The 24111-nt window shown below is 37.4% G+C and overlaps 2 protein-coding genes across 2 annotated transcripts in view; one reads left to right on the top strand and one right to left on the bottom strand.

Annotated features, from left to right (window-relative positions):
* Nucleotides 1-24111, bottom strand: part of LOC100913363 (glutathione S-transferase omega-1-like) — a 169095-nt gene that overhangs the window by 39370 nt on the left and 105614 nt on the right. The window lies entirely within an intron of this gene.
* LOC100919281 (cilia- and flagella-associated protein 43) overlaps nt 1-24111 on the top strand; it is a 138251-nt gene that overhangs the window by 17300 nt on the left and 96840 nt on the right. Inside the window, exons 6-10 of the mRNA XM_031955793.1 lie at nt 7928-8072; nt 11089-11151; nt 13326-13396; nt 15490-15621; nt 19560-19676. Coding sequence (XP_031811653.1) covers nt 7928-8072; nt 11089-11151; nt 13326-13396; nt 15490-15621; nt 19560-19676 — 528 coding nt within the window. The remainder of the gene's footprint in view (nt 1-7927; nt 8073-11088; nt 11152-13325; nt 13397-15489; nt 15622-19559; nt 19677-24111) is intronic.

Here is a 24111-nt window from a genome sequence, read left to right as displayed (position 1 = left end):
TTCCTCGGGCAAGGTCCCTCCCTGAGGCAGAGTTGAAAGAGATTTTCTCCTTCAAGGATTTTTAGAGTCTTGGAGTCCTCTCTTCATTCCCCCCTCAAGCAGTCACGCCAAATGCATTTGGGATAAAGGGGTGAAGATCTCTTCTTCACATAACTGCTTCGAGCTGGCAAGGGTGGTAGAGATTTGGGGGGGTTCATGCCAGAAGGTGAGGCGTGAGGTGTGAGGTCTGAAAACAGCAGCAGGGCATCTAAGGGGTGTTTGTCCTGGTCAGTCGTCCCCAGTCAGTCGTCCCATGTTCTCCCAGCTGAAGGGCAGTTGAAAATCCAAAGTTTGGAGCTTAGAGAAAACAGATCTCAGGAGCAGATTAAAAGTGGGGTGTCCTCCAGGGCGGAAATGAGGATATTTAGGAATGGAGCCCTTTTGCAGGAAATGCTTCAGGTGCCTTCTGTGGGCTGCCTTTACAATGCTGATGGCCCATCAACACTACCGATTGCCAAAGAAAAGTAGGAGAAAATAAGGAGCAAAAAGATTCTTTGTCTATAGTAAAGGTGTTAAATAGCCTAGAGTTTGGCCCTTTCACTCTAATTTCCGATAAAGCTAATTGGTTCTGGGGTGGGGTCAGAGTGGCAGGGATTACTCAGGCCTTGGTACCTATTAGGTTTAATAGGCTACGTTCATAGGCTTTTTTTTTTTTTTTTAAATGCTCTGACTCCCCAGGGGTAATGGCTATCCCAGGGTTAATTTTTAGAGAGAGCTGGTCCCTCAGTCTCACCATAAAATCAACAAAATGGTTTAGACAAAGATCCTGAGCCTTCCCCCCACTATCTCCACTCTTTATGGGGGAGGGATGGAAAGGGTCAGAGGCAGTGCAAAGTAGTAGCACTACCTACCCGGCTCACCGGCCCGGAGGTGTTGGGGCTATCCTTGCAGATAAGAGGGGAAGCAGGGCCAGACCCCAAATTCCTACTATAGAGTAGGATGCTGGGGGTGGGGGGCACAGTTCAACCCCTGCGGTGTTCGCTGTGGCCGTCGAAAGGCAGCTCCTCCAATGCTGCTCCTGCTCACAAACTCAGCAGGTCCAGGGATCTCCGCGGACAGTTTCCGGGACACCTACAGTACAAACCTCTGGGGTTCAAGGCCTAAGTCTGGGAGGGATTTGCAGTAAAAAAAAGGTACCTCTAAATTCCCTTTTCTTTCACCAGGCCTGAATCCTAGGCTTTTCAGCTTTTCCAGGAGTCTGCTTTTAAAGCCCCACCCTCAGAGTCTCTTTAAGAAAGCTGGACACCCCTCAGACCAAGAAGACTCATGGCTGTTCTGGGGACCCTCTCGGGGGTCCCAGGCCAGCACTCTCTGTGATCTGTCTTGGGGGAATAACCCGAGAAACTTGAGAAGCCACGCTCGAGCCCTTCTCCCACTCTGCTGTTACCTACAGCTCCTGGGGTCTTTAATGGTCAGGCTGAGGCCACAAGGAGAAAGGTCCCGGAACTAAAGCAAGCTTTGGAGACATCTCTCCCCACCTTGGCTGCTGCCCCCTGGACAGGGATGGGCCGACTCCTTCAGCTCTTGCTCTCCCAGCGAGCTGGGGGTCGGCTCCCCGCCATGGAAGGGACAGGAGCCCTCGCTATTCGGGAAGCGCTGGAAAGACAGCATCTCTTCCTCCCCCACCCTCGTTAGGGTCTTTCCTCCCCTCCCCCACGGAGTGGGGGGGTCCCAGAACTCAGGGCCTGTTTCAGAGCAATCCCACATGGCTGGCAACCTGCCATTTAAATGCTCCCGACCTGTCCCCTTATTGGGTACTGCACAGTGGGGAGACGGGGGACTCCATCTCATCTCAAATCTCTGGAAAAGCTTCTCCTGGCAATCTGGACAAGCCGGCCTCGCCCTCCCAGACTCTGCCTGGCTCTTACAGGAGCCGCAGCTTCCAGCCCATCCGTGGGACTTGGTTTCCCTGGTTTCTATCCATCCTGCCTTAAGGCCTCCTCCCACCTCAGCCTATTACAAAGATAGGGGATCCCAAACTGCTCTCGGTTTTCCCCTAGCCTCAGGGCACTTGCTTAAACCTTCCTTAGCTCCTTGTGGAGGGATGGATACCACTCTGGGAGAAGCAGGCACCTAAGTTTCTCAGTTCCGAGGCCTTATGCTCTCAGCACACTCCCTCCTATTTTTCTGCATTGGCATTCTAGGCCCCTGCCGGCAATTAAAGGTTTCTTTTCTAAGCTCCAACCCTGGCCAGGTTGCAGCTTCAAGAAAGACCTTTGGAATGATGGCTGGGGAATAAAATTCCGAAGCAATTTAATTAAATTGTTAAGAGAATGAAGATGGCTTCTTTCTTACTCTTCTCTTCTCATTCCCTGACTGCAGCAGGAAATGAGCAGTTAGAGGGAGAGACTGAAACTATTTGAAAATTCCTTAACTACTTTCAATTTGGTCAACACCTTTAAAGGAAAGAGGCCTTTCCTGTTGCCTTTTCTCTAGCTTGCAGAATTCCCTAGTGGGGATTCCTGTGGAGTCTCTAGACTTGTTCTCTCTTCCATAGCTGGTCCCTGACAGATTCTCCTTTGCTCTGTTGTGCCATAGTTCTGCCTCAGTTTCTCTGGCATTACAGCTCAAGGAGCATTTTGCTGCTCTCCTTCTCTAGAGAAGGACGAGGGGTTATAGAATCTGGACGCTGTCTAGAGTCAGGCGAGGAGCTATTGATTGGAGGACACTAAAGCTTTGTTTTCCCTACAAGTCAAGGATTTCGGTCTTTCTAGTGATGGCTGATTTCCCATTTGGTGACCATTCACGTTTTTTTTGTTTTTTGTTTTTGTTTTTTTTCCCCCCAGTAAGCCACCACTGAACCCTTTCTATAGCAGGGAGGGACAGCTCGACATCCCGGGGCATGGTCAAGGCTGTCTGGAGCTTCTATACTCAAGCAGTTTTCTGCAGTAGTATATCTATTTTATTGGGTTTATTTTCATTAAAAACCATTTCCAAGTTTTATTCAATTGGTTTTTTTAATTTCAATTTTATTCTATTTTGCTGTTTGTTGGGGAATTCGAATGTGTTCCTTTTCTAATTTTTTAATTGTATGCCCAATTAATTCATCTTCTCTTTATCTTTTTACCGACATGAGCATTTAGAGATAAAATTTTCCGCTTCTGTTGTGGCTGCATCTTACAAATTTTGGCATATTGTCTCACTTGTCATCTTTTGGATTAGATTATCAAGTGAATATAATTTTTTTTATTGTAGCATGGCCTTATAGAGATGTATTTAATATTTCTGCTTTTATGCATTTTTGCAAGGTTTTCATTCCTTCATACATGGTCAATGTTTTGGAAGGTGCTATGTACAGCTGAGAAAAAAAGATATACTCCTTTCTATTTGAAATCAGTTTTCTCCAGAAGTTCATCATATAATTTTCTAAAATTTCTCTTCATCTCCTTAATGTCTTTCTTATTTATTAATTTCTTTTTGAGAGGGGAAATTTAGGAGAGAGAATTCCTTTATTAGTATAATTTTACTTAATTTCCTACTATAACTCACTTAACTTTTCCCTTAAGCATTTGGATGCCAATTGATATATATGTGATTAGTACTGATTATTTATTGTCTGTGGTAGCTTTTTAGCAAAGTGTAGTTTCTCTGCTTATTTCTTTTAAACCTATTTTTGTTTTTACTTTGAGATCATGATTGCTCCATCTGGCCTTTTTTCTACCAAACCCAAAGTAAATTTTTCCTGTCAACATACTAGCTTTTTATGATCAAGTTATTTTTGTTTACTCATTTTTCCAGCATATTTCTTGACTTTGAACTTTTCTGGAATTGGGCTCTGCTCGATTGGTGTGAGGGGCTGTTTTTCACACTGCTATTTTCAAAGTTATTTCTGGGGTTCTGTAAGTTTGGGGGACTTCTAAGGTGGTGTGATCTGGGAAAAGGTATGGTCACTATGCTCCTGACTTGAGATCTGCTCTGTACCCAGGAAATGCTCCTGCTCCCCTTCCTATCGCAAATGTTAGCACTCCTCTGGCCCTGGAACTGCCTGCGGGCGATGGAGTTGCCAAACAGCACCTCGTCTTACAGTGCAAGGTCTCCTGTAATCTTTCTGACCAGTTGTCCCATCTCCTTTCTGTCTCAGGATAGACAATACCTTAAGCTGCTGCTGATGCTATCACAGATTCCTCAAAGGTTCTAGTTTGTTGTTTCTGCAGCCTGTGCCCCACCCCAGTATCACAGATCTCTCCTTCCAATCACCTAAGTTGTCTTGGGCAAAAAATGGTTCACCCTAACCTTTTGTTACCTATATGGCTTCAGAATTTGACTTGATATATTATTTTAAAGTTGTTTGGAGGAGAATATTGAGACAATTTTTCTGAGTTGCTGCCTCTATTCCAACATCTTTACAGGTTACCACACATTCCTTTTTTAAAATTTTACCTTCCTTCTCTCCATTAATTTGCCCTTCAACTTCATGATTTAGTACTACAAATTATATTGTATAATCTGTAAGGTGTTATAGATTTTAGTTCACTATACTTTGGTTCCACTCTTCTTTCATTTTTCTTAGTTATTAAAACCCCATTTATGTCTTTATTACCTAGTATACTTTACAAATCCCTTGATATCTTTTTAATTCTATAGGTCAGTCTTTTATCTTTTTATTTTCTTTAAAAAAAATCTATAGACAAAGAGTAATTTATTTTATTACACATTCTTTTCTTAATTGTATTATTTACTTTTATTGTTATATTTTCTACATTCCAGTAATTCTGAACCTCTATAACTATACAAATCTTATTCCCCATTCTCCAATGGCCAATCCCATTTTCCTCAACCCTACCCTCCAGATCTATCAGCATTTCTGCTTTGCTCTCTGGAATGTTTTGTCCATTAACAAACTTAATTTCATTCAAAGCTTTTCTTTTCTCTTCCTCTATCTTCTGGAACACAATGAAACTTAAGTTTCAATAAAACAGAACTCTTAGCCATCATCTTTTATACGATTTTTCTTCCATGAACACTTCCCAAGTGAATGGTCAGGGATGTTGAAATGTTCCTTGATCCTCAATTGCTACTTTCAAATTCTCTTTCCCCATAATTATTTTTCCTCCAGGGCCAATTCAAAGCATATTTTTAATCAAGATTCTGGTGGCTATTTGCTACCAATTGTTAGAATACGTTCTTCTCTACTCAATGAGTGCCTGACTCATGTTTTTTCCTTACCAACACAGTAGGGGCCCTCAATATAAAAACTAATACTCCCTCAAATACTCTAACTTCCTAGTTCCTCAATTTCTTATTTCTCATTTTTTACTCTTCCATTCCATCTCAACCATATACAGAGATGATTATACCTTTGATTTTTTACCTACAAGTATTTTGCTCCTGAGTTCATAAAACACTGAATTTTCCTTGACTTCAATCTTTTATCATTCCATCTTTCTCTCAGTCTTATGATTCCTAAATTCATTTCTTATCATTCTGACCTCAATCTCTCTGCCTCTTGGTTTTTTTCCAGGTCATCACGATCCCTGGATTTTGTTATATTTTCTTCCTTTCCCTATCCTGATACCCAAGTGAGCCATTTCTACCTTATTCTCTTGAGTTTCTTGCTCCTTTACCTTATCTCCAACAATTCCCTGAGGAGCTCCATTCTTGAATTACTCCCACCCTCCAGTAACTTCATTCATATTCATGTACTTTTCAATAAAACTAAAGAAAATTCATCAAACTATGCTGACTGGATCCACTATAAATTTGATACATAATCTACCACACCCTCATTGCATCAAGACAGTCCTTTTACACCTCCCCAACTGACTCACTTTTTCACTTACCACAGCAGCTTTTCCAAACATTTTTATTCTTCCTTAAACTTCCACTAGTCCCCTCCCTCTACCTACTTTTTAACCTGAAAAGCTTGTTTTATAGTTCAATGAAAAAATTGAGATCATTTGCCAAGAGCTCCTTTTTCATCCCTTCTCAGCTTACATCTCTCTGATGGTTTTTCCCCCCACTATCTTCTTCTTTCACCCTATTTCCCATGAAGAAGTTGTTTTACTCCATATGAAGACAAACCCATCTACATGTATCCTTAACCCCAAACCATCCTTTCTTCTGCAATAGTTTGCCTATTATTTGCTTCCTTCTCATGGCTAAAGAAAGTTATCCATAATTGTCTCTGCACTTTCTTTCCTCCCATTCTCTTAAATTCTCTCTCAAATATGACTTCTGAACTCATCATTCAATTGAAACTATGCTCCTTAATGGAACTCTTAATTGCCAAATCTAATAGCCTTTTCTAAATCCTTACTCTTTTTGTTTTTTATTCAGTCTTTGACATTGTCAACTATCCCTTCTTGATATTCTCTTTTCTCCTAGTATTTGTGACAGTGCTCTGTCTAGGTTCTCCTGCTACCCATCTGACTAGTCCTTCTTTGTCCTAGGCCCTTTCCTTTTCTTCCTTTATAGTCTTGCTTTGTGATCTCATTAGCTTCAAGGATTCAGTTATTATCTCTACAAAAATGATTTTCTTACATAATTAACCCAGCCCTAACCTCTCTCTTATCTTCCTTAAATCACCAAATGCAATTTGGAAATCTAGAATTGAATATTTCATAGATATTTGAAATCCAATTTGTCCAAAACTTATCTTTCCTCCAATTTCTCCCCTTTTCCTAATCCTATTACTACAAAACTCTGTGCCATCCTCCCAGTCACTCAAGTTTACAATATAGATGTCTTCTTCAACTCCACCTCACCCCCAACTTTGAATATCTAACCCATTGCCAAGTCTTGATTCTACTTTTGCAACATCTTTTGGGAATTCCCTAAAATTAGTTTTTTAAAATGTCAGAGAGGACCTTTTGGTTTTCAACCTGATTTTATACTCAAAGACTGAAATTTAATAAAGGGAAATGATGTATTCAAATTCATACCTCCAGCTAGTACCAGAGGCAGAACTGGAATTCATATCTCCTAATTTAGAGGACAATAATGTGTTTTCCATTATATTATGTTACCTATGATCTTTCGGTAACAGAGGAAGGGAGAATGGCTCTCTCCTCTGCAAAACTATAGGAAATATATGTCATAATGATAACAGTTCAGATATCGGAGTGTCTCCTCAACCCCCAAGAGTATAATCATCAGCACTATACCTGTTCCTTTGATTATTTTCTGTGAAATAAAAACAAAATTTCAGTAGGGAATCTAGGATTTCCACAACACACAGGACATGTGGCTATACAGCATGCAACTAGAGAAACAAGATAGAATTAGATGTTTAACAGTGGTGACCTCAGGCTAAGAATTTTCTTAGCTCTGAAGATATATTTGAACCAAAAAGAGTCAACAGGCAAGGGGTTTTTAGAATAATTATAAGTAGATACTTGTATTTTTTAGCAGGAGGAAATTTAAGACAGAAGAGATAGAAAGATGGTTAAATGTGATGCTGGTGACATTGACAAAAGGTTAGGTCCAGTGCAAAAAAAATATCTTTGTGTGTGTGTGTTTAGGGAGGAATTTTGAAGTGCATTTGAAAACATAAGCATAACTAGGGTGGGGTATTGAAATTTTGAGGAGCGTGGAAAGCCCCACTCTTGCTCATGCTTTCTCCCTTAACCCAAGCAGCATATGCCAGGGGCCAGAGTTGTAGTCCTTCAAGGTAGGAAATGCATTCTTTTTTTTTTTTTGCCTGGCCTCAGGCTTGGAGATCATATCTTTATTTTGCGATGTATTTCCTACCCCAAGGGCTTTATCTCTGGTCCTTGGTATATGTTGTCCCCATCTTTTGCAGAAGAAGCAATCTGGTGCATGCTTATTTTCTCAGGCACCTGCTACCATGGTTGAGTCCTCCCCTCCATTCTAAGAGAAGCTATGTTTGTAAGTCTATAATACACTTAGGAATCTTTACCAAAAAAGGATTTTTAATGTTTTATTGAAGCCAAAAGATCATTTTCGTCCCTTGCTTCATCCTGTTGTACACTGTTGGAATTCAACAAATGAGCTCTATGTTTGCTGTGAAGAAGGTCATATTCTTTTGATTAATGGAGAAAGTCTGCTTGTCACTATCCTGTCACCATCACCAGGTAAGAAATGACTTTGCTAAACTTTTTTAGACATACACATTTGAAATCCAATTCTTAATATACCAAAACTTAGCACACTGGAATCAGAAACATTAATTAGGAGGTCATTGCAATAATTTAGGCAAGGATATAAGGATCTGAACTTGGATAGTGGTGAGATGAATGGAAAGATTGTGGAAGTAAACTTGAAAAGATTTGGTGACTAATTTGATTCTCTTGGTTCTCTTCAAAAATGAAGCATTGGGGTGGTGAGGTGGTGCAGTGGGTAAAGTGCCAGCTCTGAAGTCAGGAGGACCTGAGTTCAAATCTGACCTCAGACACTTAACACTTCCTATCTGTGACCCTGGGCAAGTTACTTAACCCCAGTTGCCTCAAAAAAAGAAAAAAGAAAAGAAAAGAAAAAGAAAAGAAAGAAAATGAAAGATGAACTTCTCTAACAACTGGGGTATCTGAAGCATGCTTTTGCATCTTCACAGCTCTAAGCAGAAATACTTCTCTGACCATCATATGTGCAGTCCCTGAGTTCCACAGCATTACTAATCCTTCTAGCTGCTCCCTTCTTAGCCAGCAACAAGATAACCTGCTGGACAAAACCATCTGAAAAACTGAGAAGTATTTGTGAACTCACTAAGTCTTTCAGATTTCTGTCCCAAACTAGATTCAAACATACCAAGTCAAGGTGATTCAGAACCACTGATTTTCAGGTTGTAGCATTCACTAGGGTATCCAGAAAACAGAATTGTAGATTTTCCTCTAGCCACTATGATGGCTCCTACCCTCAACAAACTTCCCAACCATCCAATGACACTTGTACTTCCTAGATTTGATCAACAGCAAGTTTGAAACACATCCCAAAGATTACCTTTCAAATGAATACAATCCCCTTCCCTGAAGAAATAAGTTTCCATTGGGTGCCTGAATATACAATCGATCTCTCAGAAGAATGTTGAGGGAAAGTGCTCCATATTTGTCATGATAGCCCAACTATGGATTTTTTAAAAGTCCTTCAAGAAGTCACTCAGAATTTAGTGATTATGGATCAGAGATATTGATCTAAATATGAGAATAAGTTAAGTGTGAACCTCTGCCAATTTGTCTTATAAGAAAACTCTCATGGATGCTGATATTTCTTCCAATGCTTTGTTGTCTTGCAGGGATAATAATTTAATATTTTATCACAGACTCAGCATCACTCCAAGCCAGAATACCATCATGGCAGTCACTGACACACTGGCAGAATTTAGATAACTGCAACCATTTAGTTTGGTACAAAACTGGAGTCTGCAAATATAAGGAACACTCCTGTCTCTTGACATGTATAACCTGTGTAACCTTGACCCACTCACTTAATCTTCATGGGCCTCAGTTTCCTAACTTTTAAAAAAAATGTTTATATATTTAGGAACTGGTAGAATATGAATTAAGAAAAAAGCTTTGTGTGCCGCCTAATAACTTTCTTCTTCTGGAAGGAGAATATTTCATTGCAGTTACTCTGGGATGTATGGGGTGTTAGGGAAGACATGTACCTCTGATTTGAGGGCTTGCCAAACTTATTTCATGGTGTTTGTCCAGTTGTCATTCAACTCTTATCTGCAGCACCAAGAGTCTGTAGCACACCCAAGGCCACAGCTGGCAAACCATCTTGTCAGATGGACTAAAGCAGGGCCAAGCGTGTGAGACTTCTCCAGGCAGACTGGGTGAGCGAGAACCCTTTGTCTAATGGCCACAAAAGGGGCTGAGCAGACGCTGTGGGGCGCTTACACCTCGGTCAAATACCAACAGCACTGAGGCTCCCACACTGCATCCCAGGCCATTCCCAATCATCCCTGATGACTGAGAGAGTGAAGCCATGACTTTTTGCCACTCTGTCTCACTTAAGTCCCAATCACAGGCTCATCAGAACATTACTCGTATTGTCTTTGGTCCTTTTCTAGAAGGAAGGACAACTCTAACAGCTTCTGAATGAAGGGAGTTTCCATCATAGCAGAGATGGAACCCATAGCACAGTTGTAGCATATTAAACAAGAAGGGGAAAGGAATAGAGCATGACTATACTTATCTTCATTACCCATACTGGTAAATAACCTATGCACTCTGTGTATCTCTGAGCATCTTTGTACTCCATTTAGTTGACTTTTCAAAAAAAAAAAATCTAGTTTTTTATTTCTTGATAGATTTTCCCCTGAGTATTTTACTATTAATTCTGTTTATTTTCTCAGGGCAGACTTCCTGTCTACAAGCTCATTTTAACTATTAATCTCTTTATCTCCTATACCAACTACCTCCCACTAGGCACTCATACTTGTTTCTTACCTCATAGCTAACTCCCTCATTGACCTTGGGCAGGATCTATGCTCCTCAGACAGTAGTGACATTATCTTGGCCGGTTATGGATAATGAGGGAGGCCTTAGTGGCTCTTGATAGATCAGTTTACTCAGCTTGCTTGAGAAAAGCGGGTGTTTTATTTCTGTAGTAGTGAGCTCACATAGAAAACACTGAATCATATTTCATTTGGGGGCCATATGACATGAGTCAACAGCCTTTGGAATTTCAGTTTCATGAAATCCTCTCTCTGTTTCACTATTTTTGTATATTGCATTATTATGGCAAACCAACTTGCTCTACAAATTCTGAGGACTACAATATGTTAGGATTAAGCCATAGTGAACATAGTAAATGGTTCTGTGTCATTCAGATTCAAATGATCCTTTCTTACTAAAGTATAGTTCCCTGACAAGATGAATGAATTTCGTTCAGTAAGAATTTATTATTTCTTTTGTACAAGAAAAGAAGAAGCTTGGCACAGAGGGCAGATCTTATTACCTGGTCAGGAAGATATGACCTCTGACACATAATAATTGTCTGATTTTCGGAACATTATTTCCCCACTCAGCATTTCAGACACCTTTAAGCCTATAAGTAGATGCTGGTTAGCAATGAGAGGGAGAAACAGTTCTTTTTTTAGCATAAAGTATGGTATACATTATAATTTAAAATATTTCATTTTTTCCACAGTATATGAGGATGGCTGTACATCTCCAACCATGATGTCTTCTGAAGAGTACTTAAGAAAAGGAGGTGTGCATTTTAAAAAATAAAGCAAATTAATAGTATAGGACAAGTCTACATTTAGAATGACTTTTAATGTTAATTACCAGATAAGCCCTCTTTTAGAGAAGTGTTTTTTTTTTTTTTTCCCTGAAATGTGGAACAATCTTTTGAGTGGCTCAAAGTTTTCTTTAAAGAAAAAGTCCTGTTCCAATAATAGACTTTTCAGAAATTTTTATTCCCTTTAGCTCTTTAGTTTCTTGATAACCAATGGAAATGTTATCAATAAGGGCAGTTAAATACTGAGGTAAGTTACTAAAGAAAATTATATAACATTGTTGAAAACGTAACTCAAAAATCATCTCTTCCAAAAAAGGATGTCTTCCATGATTTATTTTACCTAATTTCTCCTGATTAATTTCCCTTTAGTACTTGTGTAGTTATATGAATTTGTTAAGACGATAACCCACTTTATACTTTTATATCACTTTGAAGATAACTAAACCAATTTGAAGTGCTATTTATTTCAGTGAAAACTTTGTGGTCAAAGCATCTACCTTAACCAAAGTATTTCATAATCATAGAATCACAGAATTTGCAAGTTGGAAGGGACTTTATTGGCCAACTAACCTAAAGATTTACACCAGAAGCATCATAATGCCCCTTGGTGAGACCTAATCCAGATTAAAATGAAATAGGGAAATATCTAATAAAATAAAACACACACCAAAACATAGATAATACTAATATATGATTTTCTAAGTCAATATGCAGTTTGTAGGCACCCTGAAATATGGTTTCAGTATGCATCCTTTCAGTATGAACTTATACTAACTCTTACAATGGCTTTATGACAACAGATAAATAATTTAACCTCTCCTAAGTTACTTATCTGTAGATAATACTACTTAAAGAATACTTATTTCACTGGATTATAGTGATGATCACACATAATGTATGCAAAGAGCTTTGCAAAGCTTAAAGGACTATGTAATTGTTAATAATAATTAACTACATTACTGTGATGAGCATCCTTTCCTCATGGGAAGCATAAAGTAGTAGAATGACACATTCACAAACACAGAGTCAGAAGTAGCTGGGCTCAAGTCCATTCTCTGACATATTCTAGCTGTTTTACACTGGGAAAGTATATCTTTCAATGCCCAGGACAACTCTGAAGTATCACAGGTTGGGGATTTGCATTGGTGGAGTTTCCTCACCTGGAATCTCCCTACACCACTGATACCACAGGTCTCCACAAAGAAACCATCATGTACACATGTAGGCTGGGTTATGGTGTGTAGGACAATGAAACCCCCCTTGACAAGCACTATAAGGTTCTTCAGGGAAAAGCAGAAAAATACCTTTGTAGCTGGCCTGGACAATTTCCTCCAAAGCAATCAGAATCCCAGTGTTTGAGGGGCTATTGTTTTTCTCAAAAAGATAGTTTATCATGTATTATCCTAATTACTTGCTCCAATTCCCTCAATCATTTTGATCCTTGGCAAATGTAATAGAATTTGATTTTTTTATAGCTCTAAAAATGTGCTCTTCAGTTGCTTCATATGCACATTTCAGCTCTTCTGTTTCTAAATGCTTAAAATACAAAAAAGTCCACTTAGTCCATGTCTTTTGAATCCTCTTAATGATTGTTGATCTGCTAACAGAATGGTTGAAAGACTTAGTGACTGAAAATTGTACATGTTGAATGGCTTACATTTAGTCCTACCTTAAAGGCCTTTTGAATTTCTTTCCTCTATCCTAAAAAAGCTATAGTTCTGTCTTTTTTGTTACATTTAAAATAATACATAGTAAAGTTGATCTTCATTAGTGGCCAATGGCAAAATGCTTTCCTCACATCAATTACTACCTCTATTAGTTAGTGTAAGTATTGTTAACCCCATTTTTTAGATGAGGATAAACTAAATCTCTGAAAGTTTAAAGATTTTCCAATTATAATACAGCTAATCAAGGATTTGAGAACAAATTTTTATATAGGAATATCTGGAAAATAAAGTTATTTATGCATTTTTAGAAAGTGCTTTAGAAAAATTAAAAGACCTTACATCTGTTTCATAAACTTTATAACCCTGGATGAAAGTTTCTAGAGAAAATTAAAAGTAATATATCATTAATATAAAGATGATTGATTCCACTTTAACATTTTTATGATTTATTTTTTATGTTTTTCACAAAAAATGAAGAAAACTATTCAAAAATTAAGAACATCAATACCATGGTGATGCATACTGAAGGAGTGTTTGTTTCTGGACATGTAAGCTTTTTTCTCTATTATTTTCACTTCTGTCATTTGTCTTTTAAGAATGAATGTGAATTTTTAAAATTCCAATCTCTTGGGGGCCAAGATGAGGAAGGGGGAGGAAAATACAGAAAAGAAATTCCAGATGATCACATTTTAAACGAGCCCTAGAGAAATCTTCAATGTAGATTTCCACCAAAACAACATAAATTGCACATCTATCATTCTTTAATGGCCTCTGGGCATTAGACATGAACTATGCCTTAGGTAATTCAGGCATGGATTTAGATCTGGAAGGCATTTTAGAGGTCACCTAATACATATTATAAGTTAGGAAACAGTGTTAGAGGGGTCATGACTTACCCAATGTCACATAGGTAGCTAGTAAATGAAACAGAAGGTAAACTAAGTCATCTCTTGAGCTTGGTCTGTTTCTGCTTTATTCCCAACTACTATGATAATCCATTTCAATTTACAGCTGTAGAGATTGCTGCAAAAATGTAGCACCAGAGTTAGTGCTGTGGTCTTAATCTATGCTGATCAAGGTAGCAAGGTCATATATTTATCTCTAATTGGGCCAGAGCTTTTCTCTTTTCCTTAGCCATAAACTAAACCTGTAGCCCAGCAAGTTAATTTTTTTGGTGTGCACTTGCATGCACATGCACACACACACACAAGTATGCACACACACACATATGAGGGAATGAACCAAAAGAAAAATAGGTGACCCCTTCACTTGGTGCTTTAAAAAACAAAAACAAAACTTTCTGAGGTGTAGTCAGTCTACACTACACTTCCTTAACCAAACATAACCAGGACTCTGCATTTCCCCTTTTCAGACTTGTTTTTCTGTGTTTTTTTGGCAAGGCAATCAGTATTAAGTGATTTATCCAAGGTTACACAGTTAATAAGTGTCAAGGATCTGAAGGGAAATTTGAAATCAGATCCTCTCGTATTGCACCACCTACCTGCCCCACTGGGTATTTTGATAATGTATTTCCTCCTTCAAAACTTTTGAATACCCATTTCATCCTATTTATATAAAGAGTGGGGCTGAGTGGGGTGTAGTTATAATTTGCTTTAAATCTATGTCTTCTGAGAAAGCCCTAAACCCAAACACCTTAAATTAGTAATATTTTAATCTCAAGTGAGTCTAATTAAGGGAACATGGACTAATTTTCCAATAATTTTCCAACTCTAATTTATCTATTGGAACAACAACTTCAAAATCTTCTGTAGGTAAATCAAGCAGTAAGTAAATATACTAAAGGTCAATTAAGTTTGCCTAGGTCTGATCATAGTATTTAGTGCCTACTTTGTGTTGAGCTCTATTATGGGGGGTCCCCCCAAAAAATTAGGCATGCCCTCAAAGAACATAAAGAGACAATGAGAACTTATTAGTTCAAAACAGCAGAGATAATCTGAGTATGAATAAGACCGATCTCCATGAGACACAGAAGAAAATAAGAGTTCAATTATTTCAAAGAAAATAGCATTCTATTTAATTAGAAGTCTTACTATGTATGAACCACTACATAGAATTGTCAATTCCTCTACCCTTGTCCACCTGCATTTTTGATTTCCCTCACAGGCTAATTGTGCACTATTTCAAAGTCCTATTCTTTTTGAACAGCAAAATAACTGTTTGGAAATGTATACTAATATTGTATTTAATTTATACTTTAACATATTTCACATGTATTGGTCAACCTGACATTTGGGGGAGATGGAGAGGAGAAGGAGGGGAAAAATTGGAACTAAAGGTTTGGCAATTGTCAATGCTGTAAAATTACCCATGCATATATCTTGTAAATAAAAAGCTATAATTTTAAAAAAGTAGTCTTAAAAAGATTAAAATGTGTTACAGAGATTCAGAAAATAGGAAGAGCAATAAAGATTGGGAGAACTGAGAAAGGGTTTCTGGAGGAGGTAGGAATTAAGCTAACCCTTGAAAATAGATAGAATTTCATTAAGGTGGGAAAGAAATTTGTATCTCCTGAAATGGATTGTTAAATCCTTGATTTGACCAGGTTAGTAGAGAAAGTCCATTATGCAAGCATGTGATTTTTTTTCTTTCTTTATTTTTTTTTTTTACTTTTTCCATCTAGGATGGCATTTTATATTCTATTAATATCAAGGAAAATAAATATACCATAAAGGACCACATTAATTTACAAACCTCTGTGAAGAATATTGTATTTTCTCCTGATTATACACAAATACTACTTCAAACAGAAAATGTAAGTAAGATTTTGAATTCCTGTCATAAAATGCTAATATTGTATATCACAGAACAAATTCTTTTATTGAGGTGCTTATTGTAATCACATGTGAATCTGTAACGATATATTAATTTATCCACTTAGAGAATTCCCACATTAGGAAATCTTCCACTAAGGCACATTATAGGCCATCTATGACTTAGAAGAGTAGTCTAGGTGTACATCTCAAGAATGAGAGATTAGACCATTTACCCAGGGTTATAGAGGTAGTAATTGTCAGTGAAACGATTTGAACCTGGGTTCAAATCTTTTGGTCTTTTGGGCTCTAAAATCATCACATCATATGAATAGAGGGTAGAGAGCCAGGAACCTTCTCTTCCTTCTCCCTTCCCCTTTTAAACTTTCTTTTGTGTGTAACCTTCTTAATTAGGTTAAAAAATTTTTAATCTCCAGAGCTTAATTTATTCCCTGGCATGTAGTTGACATTTAAATATATATTGACTGACTGACATCATGCTGCCTCTCTCTTATTATACTTTACCAGTGTCACATGTTATTGTGTTCTCAGGCTATTTATTATTGTTTTGGGGTCATTATCATAAACAAACTTGATTCCAGTCAGGTACTTCAGCAATGCACTCTATCCCATCCCATCAAAATCTCAGGCCACTCTCAACATTTGCTTTCTTTTTTCAACCTGCTAGATGCAGCCAGAAGAAATCAGAAAACAAGTGGATAGGAAAAACCACATTTTCTAATTTCTTTTGCCATCTTTAAGGGACTCCCTCTGACATTCCTCAAGGTTGTTCCAAATCTTCTCTCTCTTCAAACCCTGGAGACCATCCTTTTTGCTCCTAGCTGTTGAATCGCCCTTCTCTTCTGTGGACAAAACTGAGTCTGCCCACCTAAATTTCATACTTTTTGGTCTTCGTCCATATTTTGTTCTTGAACTTTAGTTTGAGAGAATAAGATAGCCCTGGATAAGAATAAGATAGAATAAGATGGTGTAACTGGAACAACAGAAACAGAAAAATTCTGAAGAGAGGATTTGAGGAAATAGATCAGATTGTTACCTACTGAGCTTGTAATCACCCAAACACCTTAGGTCTTTTCAACATGTAGCTATGTTTTTCCCATTCTTGGATCAGTCTGCTAATTAATTCCTTTTGATTAAAATATTTATGAAATGCATACTCACTTCTAGCCTTTGTGCTCCCTACTAAGAACAGAAAAATGAAAAGCAGTAAAGTTTCAGGATTTATGAAATTTGTTGAGGGAATGTGATATAACTTCAAATAAGTTTTTATAAATGACATAACGAAAAAACAGCAAAGGTGAGACCTCAACAGAGTTTTCTGATAAGAAATGTCAGGAACAACTAAGGAAGACTTATTGGAGCCTTCTTGATAGCAGCTATACTGGCTCTTGAATAAAAAGGATTTCAACTGGTGGGAATGATAGTGGGGAATACATTCTAGACATGAAGAATAGACCACGTGAAGAGCAGAGTTGTGAGACAGGTCAGAAACAGGATAGGACAATCTGAATGGAGAACAAAATTCAAGGAGGTTATTATTTGACAATGCTGAAAGATTTTGGCAAATGGATATGTGAGATAGAAGGGAGAAGAAAAATTTAAAGATGCCTCTGAAGTTTTAAATGTGAGTGACTAGAAAGGTGGTAATGCCTTGAAAGAAACAGGGTAAAGGAAATATAAGTGAGCAGAGTACAGTTTAGTTTGTTGAGTCAGGTGCTAATGGAACATTTAGGTGGAGATGACAGCTGGGAAATGCCAAACCTATTTATCATATTAAAAGATGTCACAATTAGCTAAGCATGAAGGGTCAAGTTGAGCTGCAGAGAACCATAGCTCAGAGAACTCAGCAAGGTAGTCTGTCCTTCAGAGACAAGAGAAGAGAAAGGTCATGGAGTTCTGGAGCACTACAGGGGCCAATTACCGCCAGTGTTCCTAAAGTCTGTGCCTCTCTACTAGTGTTCTCTATGTCTGCACTTCCCTTTTCTGTGCCCTTTCTTCCCACTGATGCTGTGGAGAGTACCCCTCAGGTGCTTGGCCGACTACAAAAGGTACCAATGACGGAGCTCTTGAGCCATAGTTTGGGGAATACAGAAAGGGGGACAGAGTACCTTAAACCTGAAAGTGGTTAACCTTGGAAACAAGCTGCAAACAAGTGGCCTAGAAGGGCTCCTAACTATGTAAACATGGATAAGCACAAAAATATCTGTAAACATGTGAGGAGGGAAAGAGAAGTAACTAGCGGAGGAACCAGAACAGGTCTCCCACAGGAGATAGACATGAGCTGAGACTTCCATTTAATAACAGCCAAGCAGAAGCAGCTCATAAACACCAATAAGTTTCAATTCATACTAAATTGAATCTTAGCAACTTAGAGAATCATGAATAACTAACTCCATAGGCACTCTAGGTTTTTACTTAAGCTTTATTGATTATTAATAAAACAGCCAATTAGAGAGGAGAATAAATATTCAAGATCCAGAACAAGAACCTCAGATGAAAGGTATTTAAATAGTCTGCTTTCCAATGGAAGAAACTCTTATTTGGAATTATTCAGATATCCTTTGGTAATTGCCATGAATTGCCTTTTCCTGCATCCTATTTCCTCTAAATAGCATAGGGAAAACTAAATAGTTGTCAAGAGCCTCTTACTGTAGAGTACGGGCTCTCTCCCTGGGGGCCTCAGGTTAGCCAGAGTCAGGATAATTGGTTTTTATGGGGAGAAGTGAAGGAGGCAGACAAGTATAATCCTGGATTCTGGAGTCCTGCTTCACCAGCCTCTCTCCTCCTCTTCCTGCCGCCAAGTGATCCTGGCCTCTCCCTCTTCCCTTCCCCCCAGTCTTTGACTACAATTTATCTTAACACCATTCAGCAAGCACAGATGGTGAGAAGAGCCATTATCCAAATATATGCTAATAGAGTCATTATCTCACAGCAAATAGATAATTAGCCTTAAGTGCCCGGTTCTGATTGAAGTTCCAGTCCTCTACATTTTACCTCATCCTTCCTTCAACATTTCCCCTTTCTACCTTCAATAAGGTAGTGACATGAGATCTTGATATTATTGTAGTTTCTATCCCTTGCCCTAGGCTCACTTCAATCTCATTAGTCACATGGTCATGGCTCAGTTTTGAAGTCTGTTTAAAAAAGGTTATTTGTTTGTTTTTTCCTTTTTGGTCCAGAAGAATCTTCATCTTAATTTTCTATTTCCCAACTGATAAACTTTGAAATAAGTATTGTCATGAATATATATTTGAAAGACCAGTGACTCAAATTAGTGTAGATACTTCTTCCATCGATACAGATAATAGCCTCTTTGTCTTCTATGAATTGGTACAAATGAAAAGTAAATTGTATGGTGTTAAACCTTCTAGTGAAGAACTTGAGTAAGCTGGTGCTCAAATAACCATTTCTGTGCCTATATTTGGAAGTTTTCTGGTTTTGTAGGATGTATCAGAATTTATACTCACTGTCATAGCTTCATGAACTTTCAAACTACGATGATGCAGCAAAGTAGAATTGTTATAAAGTTCAAATGAGATTGTGTGTTAAGAGCTGTGCAAAACTTAAATGTTATACAGATGTAAACCACTGCTCCAACTGCTATCATATTGTTTTTTTAAAAGAGGAAATTCATGGTTAAATTTGGTCAATTGGTCTTTTAGGAAACCAGAAGACTTCAGGCTTGGCTTTATCATTGTAACTACATTTGTGCACATTTTAGGCAGAGCTCTTTAAGAGGTAAATTAACCTTTTAGCAATTGAATCTGTAATTTGTAGAATAATATGTGAATTCACCACTATTTTCTTCAAAGATTTATTTCAAGAGTTCAAATAGAAAATGCAAGAAGTTATAGTTCCTCAAGAATTTGCAACAAACATTATTTTCAAATGATTTTTTAACTTAAATTGTATTTGACAGGGATCTGTTTTTTCCTATATTTTTGATGAAAAGCCAAAACTTGAAACAATTTTGGATGCATCTGGTGGCAAAATACAGGCAATTGATTTTGTCACATTTGGAAATGAATACTGCATGGTGAGAAAATTTTTTCTGCTCTATTTAGAGATGTAGTGGCATTGAAATTTCTAATCTGTGAATACCTAAATATATACAATTTAAACATGTGCCAATACTGGTTAAAAAAAAAGCCTTAATTTCATTTAATTTCTTTCTCTACCTCCCACTTCCAGTTCACTGCTCTCCCTCCATCACATTAAGAAAGAAAAACAAAACCTATTATAAGCATATCAATTTAAACATGTGCCAATACTGGTAAAAAAAAAAAAAAAAGCCTTAATTTCATTTAATTTCTTTCTCTACCTCCCACTTCCAGTTCACTGCTCTCCCTCCATCACATTAAGAAAGAAAAACAAAACCTATTATAAGCATATATAATCAAGCAAAACAAATTTCTGCACTGACCATGTGCACAAAAAGGAGGGATAAAAAAATTCCATAATCCTCATTCTTAAGAGTCCCCCATTACCTCTCTATCTGGAAGTGGGCAGCACCTTTCACTATGCTTCCTCTGGAAATGTGATTGTTCTTTAAGTTAATCAGAGTTCCCAAGTTTTTCAGAGATGATTATCTTTACAATATTAATGTATTCATTGTTCTTCTGGTTGTGATTACTTCACTTTGCAAAGGTTCATACGTTTTCTCAGGTTTCTTTAAAATCATCCCCTTGATCATTCATATCCAATCAATAGTCACCCTTTTCTTCAGTTCTTTGACACAATATAAATAATTGCTGTGGTTTCATATCTATGAATCCTTTTCCTCTTTATCTTTTTGGGATATAGATTTACAAGTAGTATATGTGGGTCAAAGGGTATGCATAGTTTAACAGCTTTTTGGAGCATAATTTCAAAGTGCTTTCAAAATGGCTTTACCAATCACAATTCTGTGAATCATGCATTAACATGCTTGTTTTCCCACAATGCCTCAAACATTTTTCATTTCCTTTTTTTGTCATCTTTGCCAATTTAATGGATATGAGGTGGTACATGAGGTGTTTCAATTTGTATTTTATTATTATCTAATTATTAGTGATTTATCATTTATTATTACATTTACTATCTAATTATTAGTGATTTGGACTGGTATTTTCTTTAATTTGAGATATTTATATCAAATATTTTAAAATATCATATGAAAAAGGAGAAAACATCCTTTGACATATTCGTTTCATTCTATTCAAACCATTAGGATCTAGATTATTTTGTTGTTTGAAAGTCATTTTTCTTTTGTGTCTAGCTCTCTGTGACCTCATTTGGGGGTTTTCTTGGCAGAGATACTGAAGGGGGTTGCCATTTCCTTCTCAGTCAATTTTATGAGTGAAGAACTGAGGCAAACAGGGTTAAGTGACTTGTTAAAGGTTACACAGCTGGTAAATGTCTGAGGCCAGATTTAAAATGATGACAATGAGTCTTCCTGACTCAAGGCCTAGGACTCTATCCATTCTGACACCTAGCTGCCCCAGATGTATTTTAGGCAATAGATTTCCCTTCATTGATTCTGATGGAAAGATTGTGATTAACTCAAGAAACTAACTTTTTTATTGAAATGCTTTACCAACAAGTTCATTAAAAAATTGTGTTAGCCGGGGCATGAAACCGAGATGACAGATTTGTGAGAGCAACCCAGTGGAATTTTCTCAACATTCCTCTTCAAACAACTTTTAAAATAATGCCTCAAATCAAGTTTTGTGGCAGAGGCAACAAGGGTTCTAGATGAGACCTTTTTTCTGGCCTAAGGAAACTTAGGCAGTCTAAGGGGGAGGTCTGTGACTCCAGGGTAAAAAGCTACCTGGAAGGCACACAGATAGAGGCAGCAGCAGTGGCCCAAAGAACAGCAGGGGGTAGGACAGCTGGACAGAAAGAGATGAGCCGTGGCTGGCACGAGGTGAAGCTGGGGCTGACTGGCAGTTCTACTGCCTCTATCAGTTCCACGTGGAGAGGATGTGGGATCAGCCACGAAGGAGCAGGAGGCCTCCAAGGGGCTCGATCTTGCAGTGGAGGGGAAACAGGAAACCTGGTCAAAGTTCCAGGGTCAAGAGAAGTGCTAATGCTTATGGCTGCAAGGACCAGGGACCCTCCCCACATCACACCAACCTCTGAAACACCCAAGCTTGCAGACTTCTAGAACTAGCTCTGAAAACAGTGGCACAAAAAGGCCTAATGTTGGGATAGTGCTTCCTCACCCACTCCCCCAAGGGAGCAGAATCCGATTTTAACCAATATTCAAAGTCAAGAAATAGGCTTAGAAAAATGAGCAAACAACAATAAAAAAAGGAACTTAACTTTAAAAACTATTGTGGTAGCAGGAAATAAGAGACACAAACTCAGAAGACAACATAAAAATAGTTATAACAAAATCCCAAAGAAAAATGATAACTGGATATAAAGTCCAACAAGAATTCTTTGAAGAGTTAAAGAAAAAAAGAGACGTAGAGGAAAACGTGGGGAAATAAATGAGTGGTAAAACTGTGAATAGTGAATTAACAGCTTGGTAAAAGCACAAAAAATGGAAGAAAACCTTCAAAAACAGAATTTGCCTAATGGCAAAAAGACATAAAAATTTGCTCAAGAATAAAACTCCTTAAAAAGCAAAATAGGCCAAATAGAAAAAAAAAAGATTTATTAAGAAAATAATTCTTAAAAAATTGGAATTAAGCAACTGGATCCATGAGACAACAAGAAACAATATTTTCAAAAGTCAATAGAAGGGAAAAAATATGAACTATGTCATTAGAAAAACAACTGACATAGAGAAAAGATTGAGGAGAGATAATTTAGGAATTATTGGATTACCAAAAAAAACATGATAAAGAAATAGCTTAGACATTATATTTCAAGAAATTACCAAGAAAATTGCCCTGATATCTTATATCCAGATAGCAAACTATTATTGAATGAGACCTCAAAATGAAAACTCCCATGAATATTATAGTTGAATTTCAGAGCTTCCAGGTCAAGGAGAAAATATTTCAAGCATCTAGAAAGAAGCAATTCAAATATCATGGAGCCACAGTCAAGATGATGCAAGATTTAGCAGCTTTTATGTTAAAGTAGTGGATGACTTGGAATATGTTATTCTGGAAGGCAAACTAGGATTACAACCAATAAAGACTTACCCAGAAAAACTAAGTATAATCCTTCAGTGGGAAAATAGATATTTAATGAAATAGAGAATTTTCAAGTATTCCTAATGAAAAGACTAGAGTAAATAGAAAATCTGACATTCAAACAGAAGATTAAAGAAAAGCATAAAAATGTAAACATGAAAGAGAAATCCTAAGGGATTCAAGAATGTTAAACTGCTTAAATTCCTATATGGGAAGATGTTTCATGTAATTCCTAAGAACTTAATCACAATTAGAGCCGTTAAGAGGAATTATTTATTTATATGGAAGGTATAGATGTAACTCAAATATTTTGGAATGATTTCCCAAAAAATGAAGAGATGAGAAAGAGAGATGCACTCTGAGAAGAGGAGAGATAAAATGGGGGAAATTTTCTCACATAAAAGAGGCACACAAAGAAGAACTTTTACAATGGAAAGAGAAGCATGGGATGGGGTGGAAAGCAATGCTTGAATCTCACTCTCATCAGTTTTGGTTGAAAAAGGGAAGAAAAAAGATATATACTCAGTTTTGTGTAGACATCTATCTTATCCAAAAAGGAACTAAAAGGAGAATGGGTTAAGAAAAAGAAGAGGGAATTATAAAAAGGAAGGTAATATTGAGGGAGGTAGTAGTTAGAAGTAAAAGATTTTAAGGAGGATCAGGATAAAAAGAGAAAGAAGAAAATGGAATAGAGGGAAACAGTTAAGTGATAATAATTGTGAATTTGGATGGGATGAGCTCACCCATAAAATCGAATTGGATAGCAAAATAGATTCGAAATCAGAATGCACTAATATGTTGTGTACAAGAGATGCGCATGAGACAGAAAGACACATAATTAAAATAAAGAGATGAAGCAGAATCTACTATGTTTCAGTAGATGTAAAAAAGGTAGTGGTAGCAAGTATGATTTCAGACAAAGCAAGAGCAAAAATAGAGCTAATTAAAGAAGATAATCAGGGAAATTACATTTTGCTAAAAGGCACGGCAGACTAACATCTATCAAATTTTTATAGCAAGTTTGTCTGAGAAAGCTCTCATTTCTCAAATACATATAAAATTGAGTTAAATTTATAAAAATAAGGGCCACTCACCAATTGACAAATGATTAAAGGATAGAACAAGCAATTTTCATAAGAAGAATTCAAAACCATTTACAATTATTAGATCTATTATCACTATTAGAGAAATGCAAATTAAAACAACTCTGAGCTACTATCTCACACCTATCAGAAATGACAAATCCTGGAGGGGATGAAGGTAAATAGATACATCATTGAACTGCTAGTAGAGTAATGAACCAGTCCAAACATTCTCGAGAACAATTTGGTACTAGGCCCAAAG

This window comes from Sarcophilus harrisii, chromosome 2 (genome assembly GCF_902635505.1).
Source record: "Sarcophilus harrisii chromosome 2, mSarHar1.11, whole genome shotgun sequence".
NCBI classification, from domain to species: Eukaryota; Metazoa; Chordata; class Mammalia; order Dasyuromorphia; family Dasyuridae; genus Sarcophilus; species Sarcophilus harrisii.
This window is presented reverse-complemented; position numbering and strand designations above follow the sequence as displayed.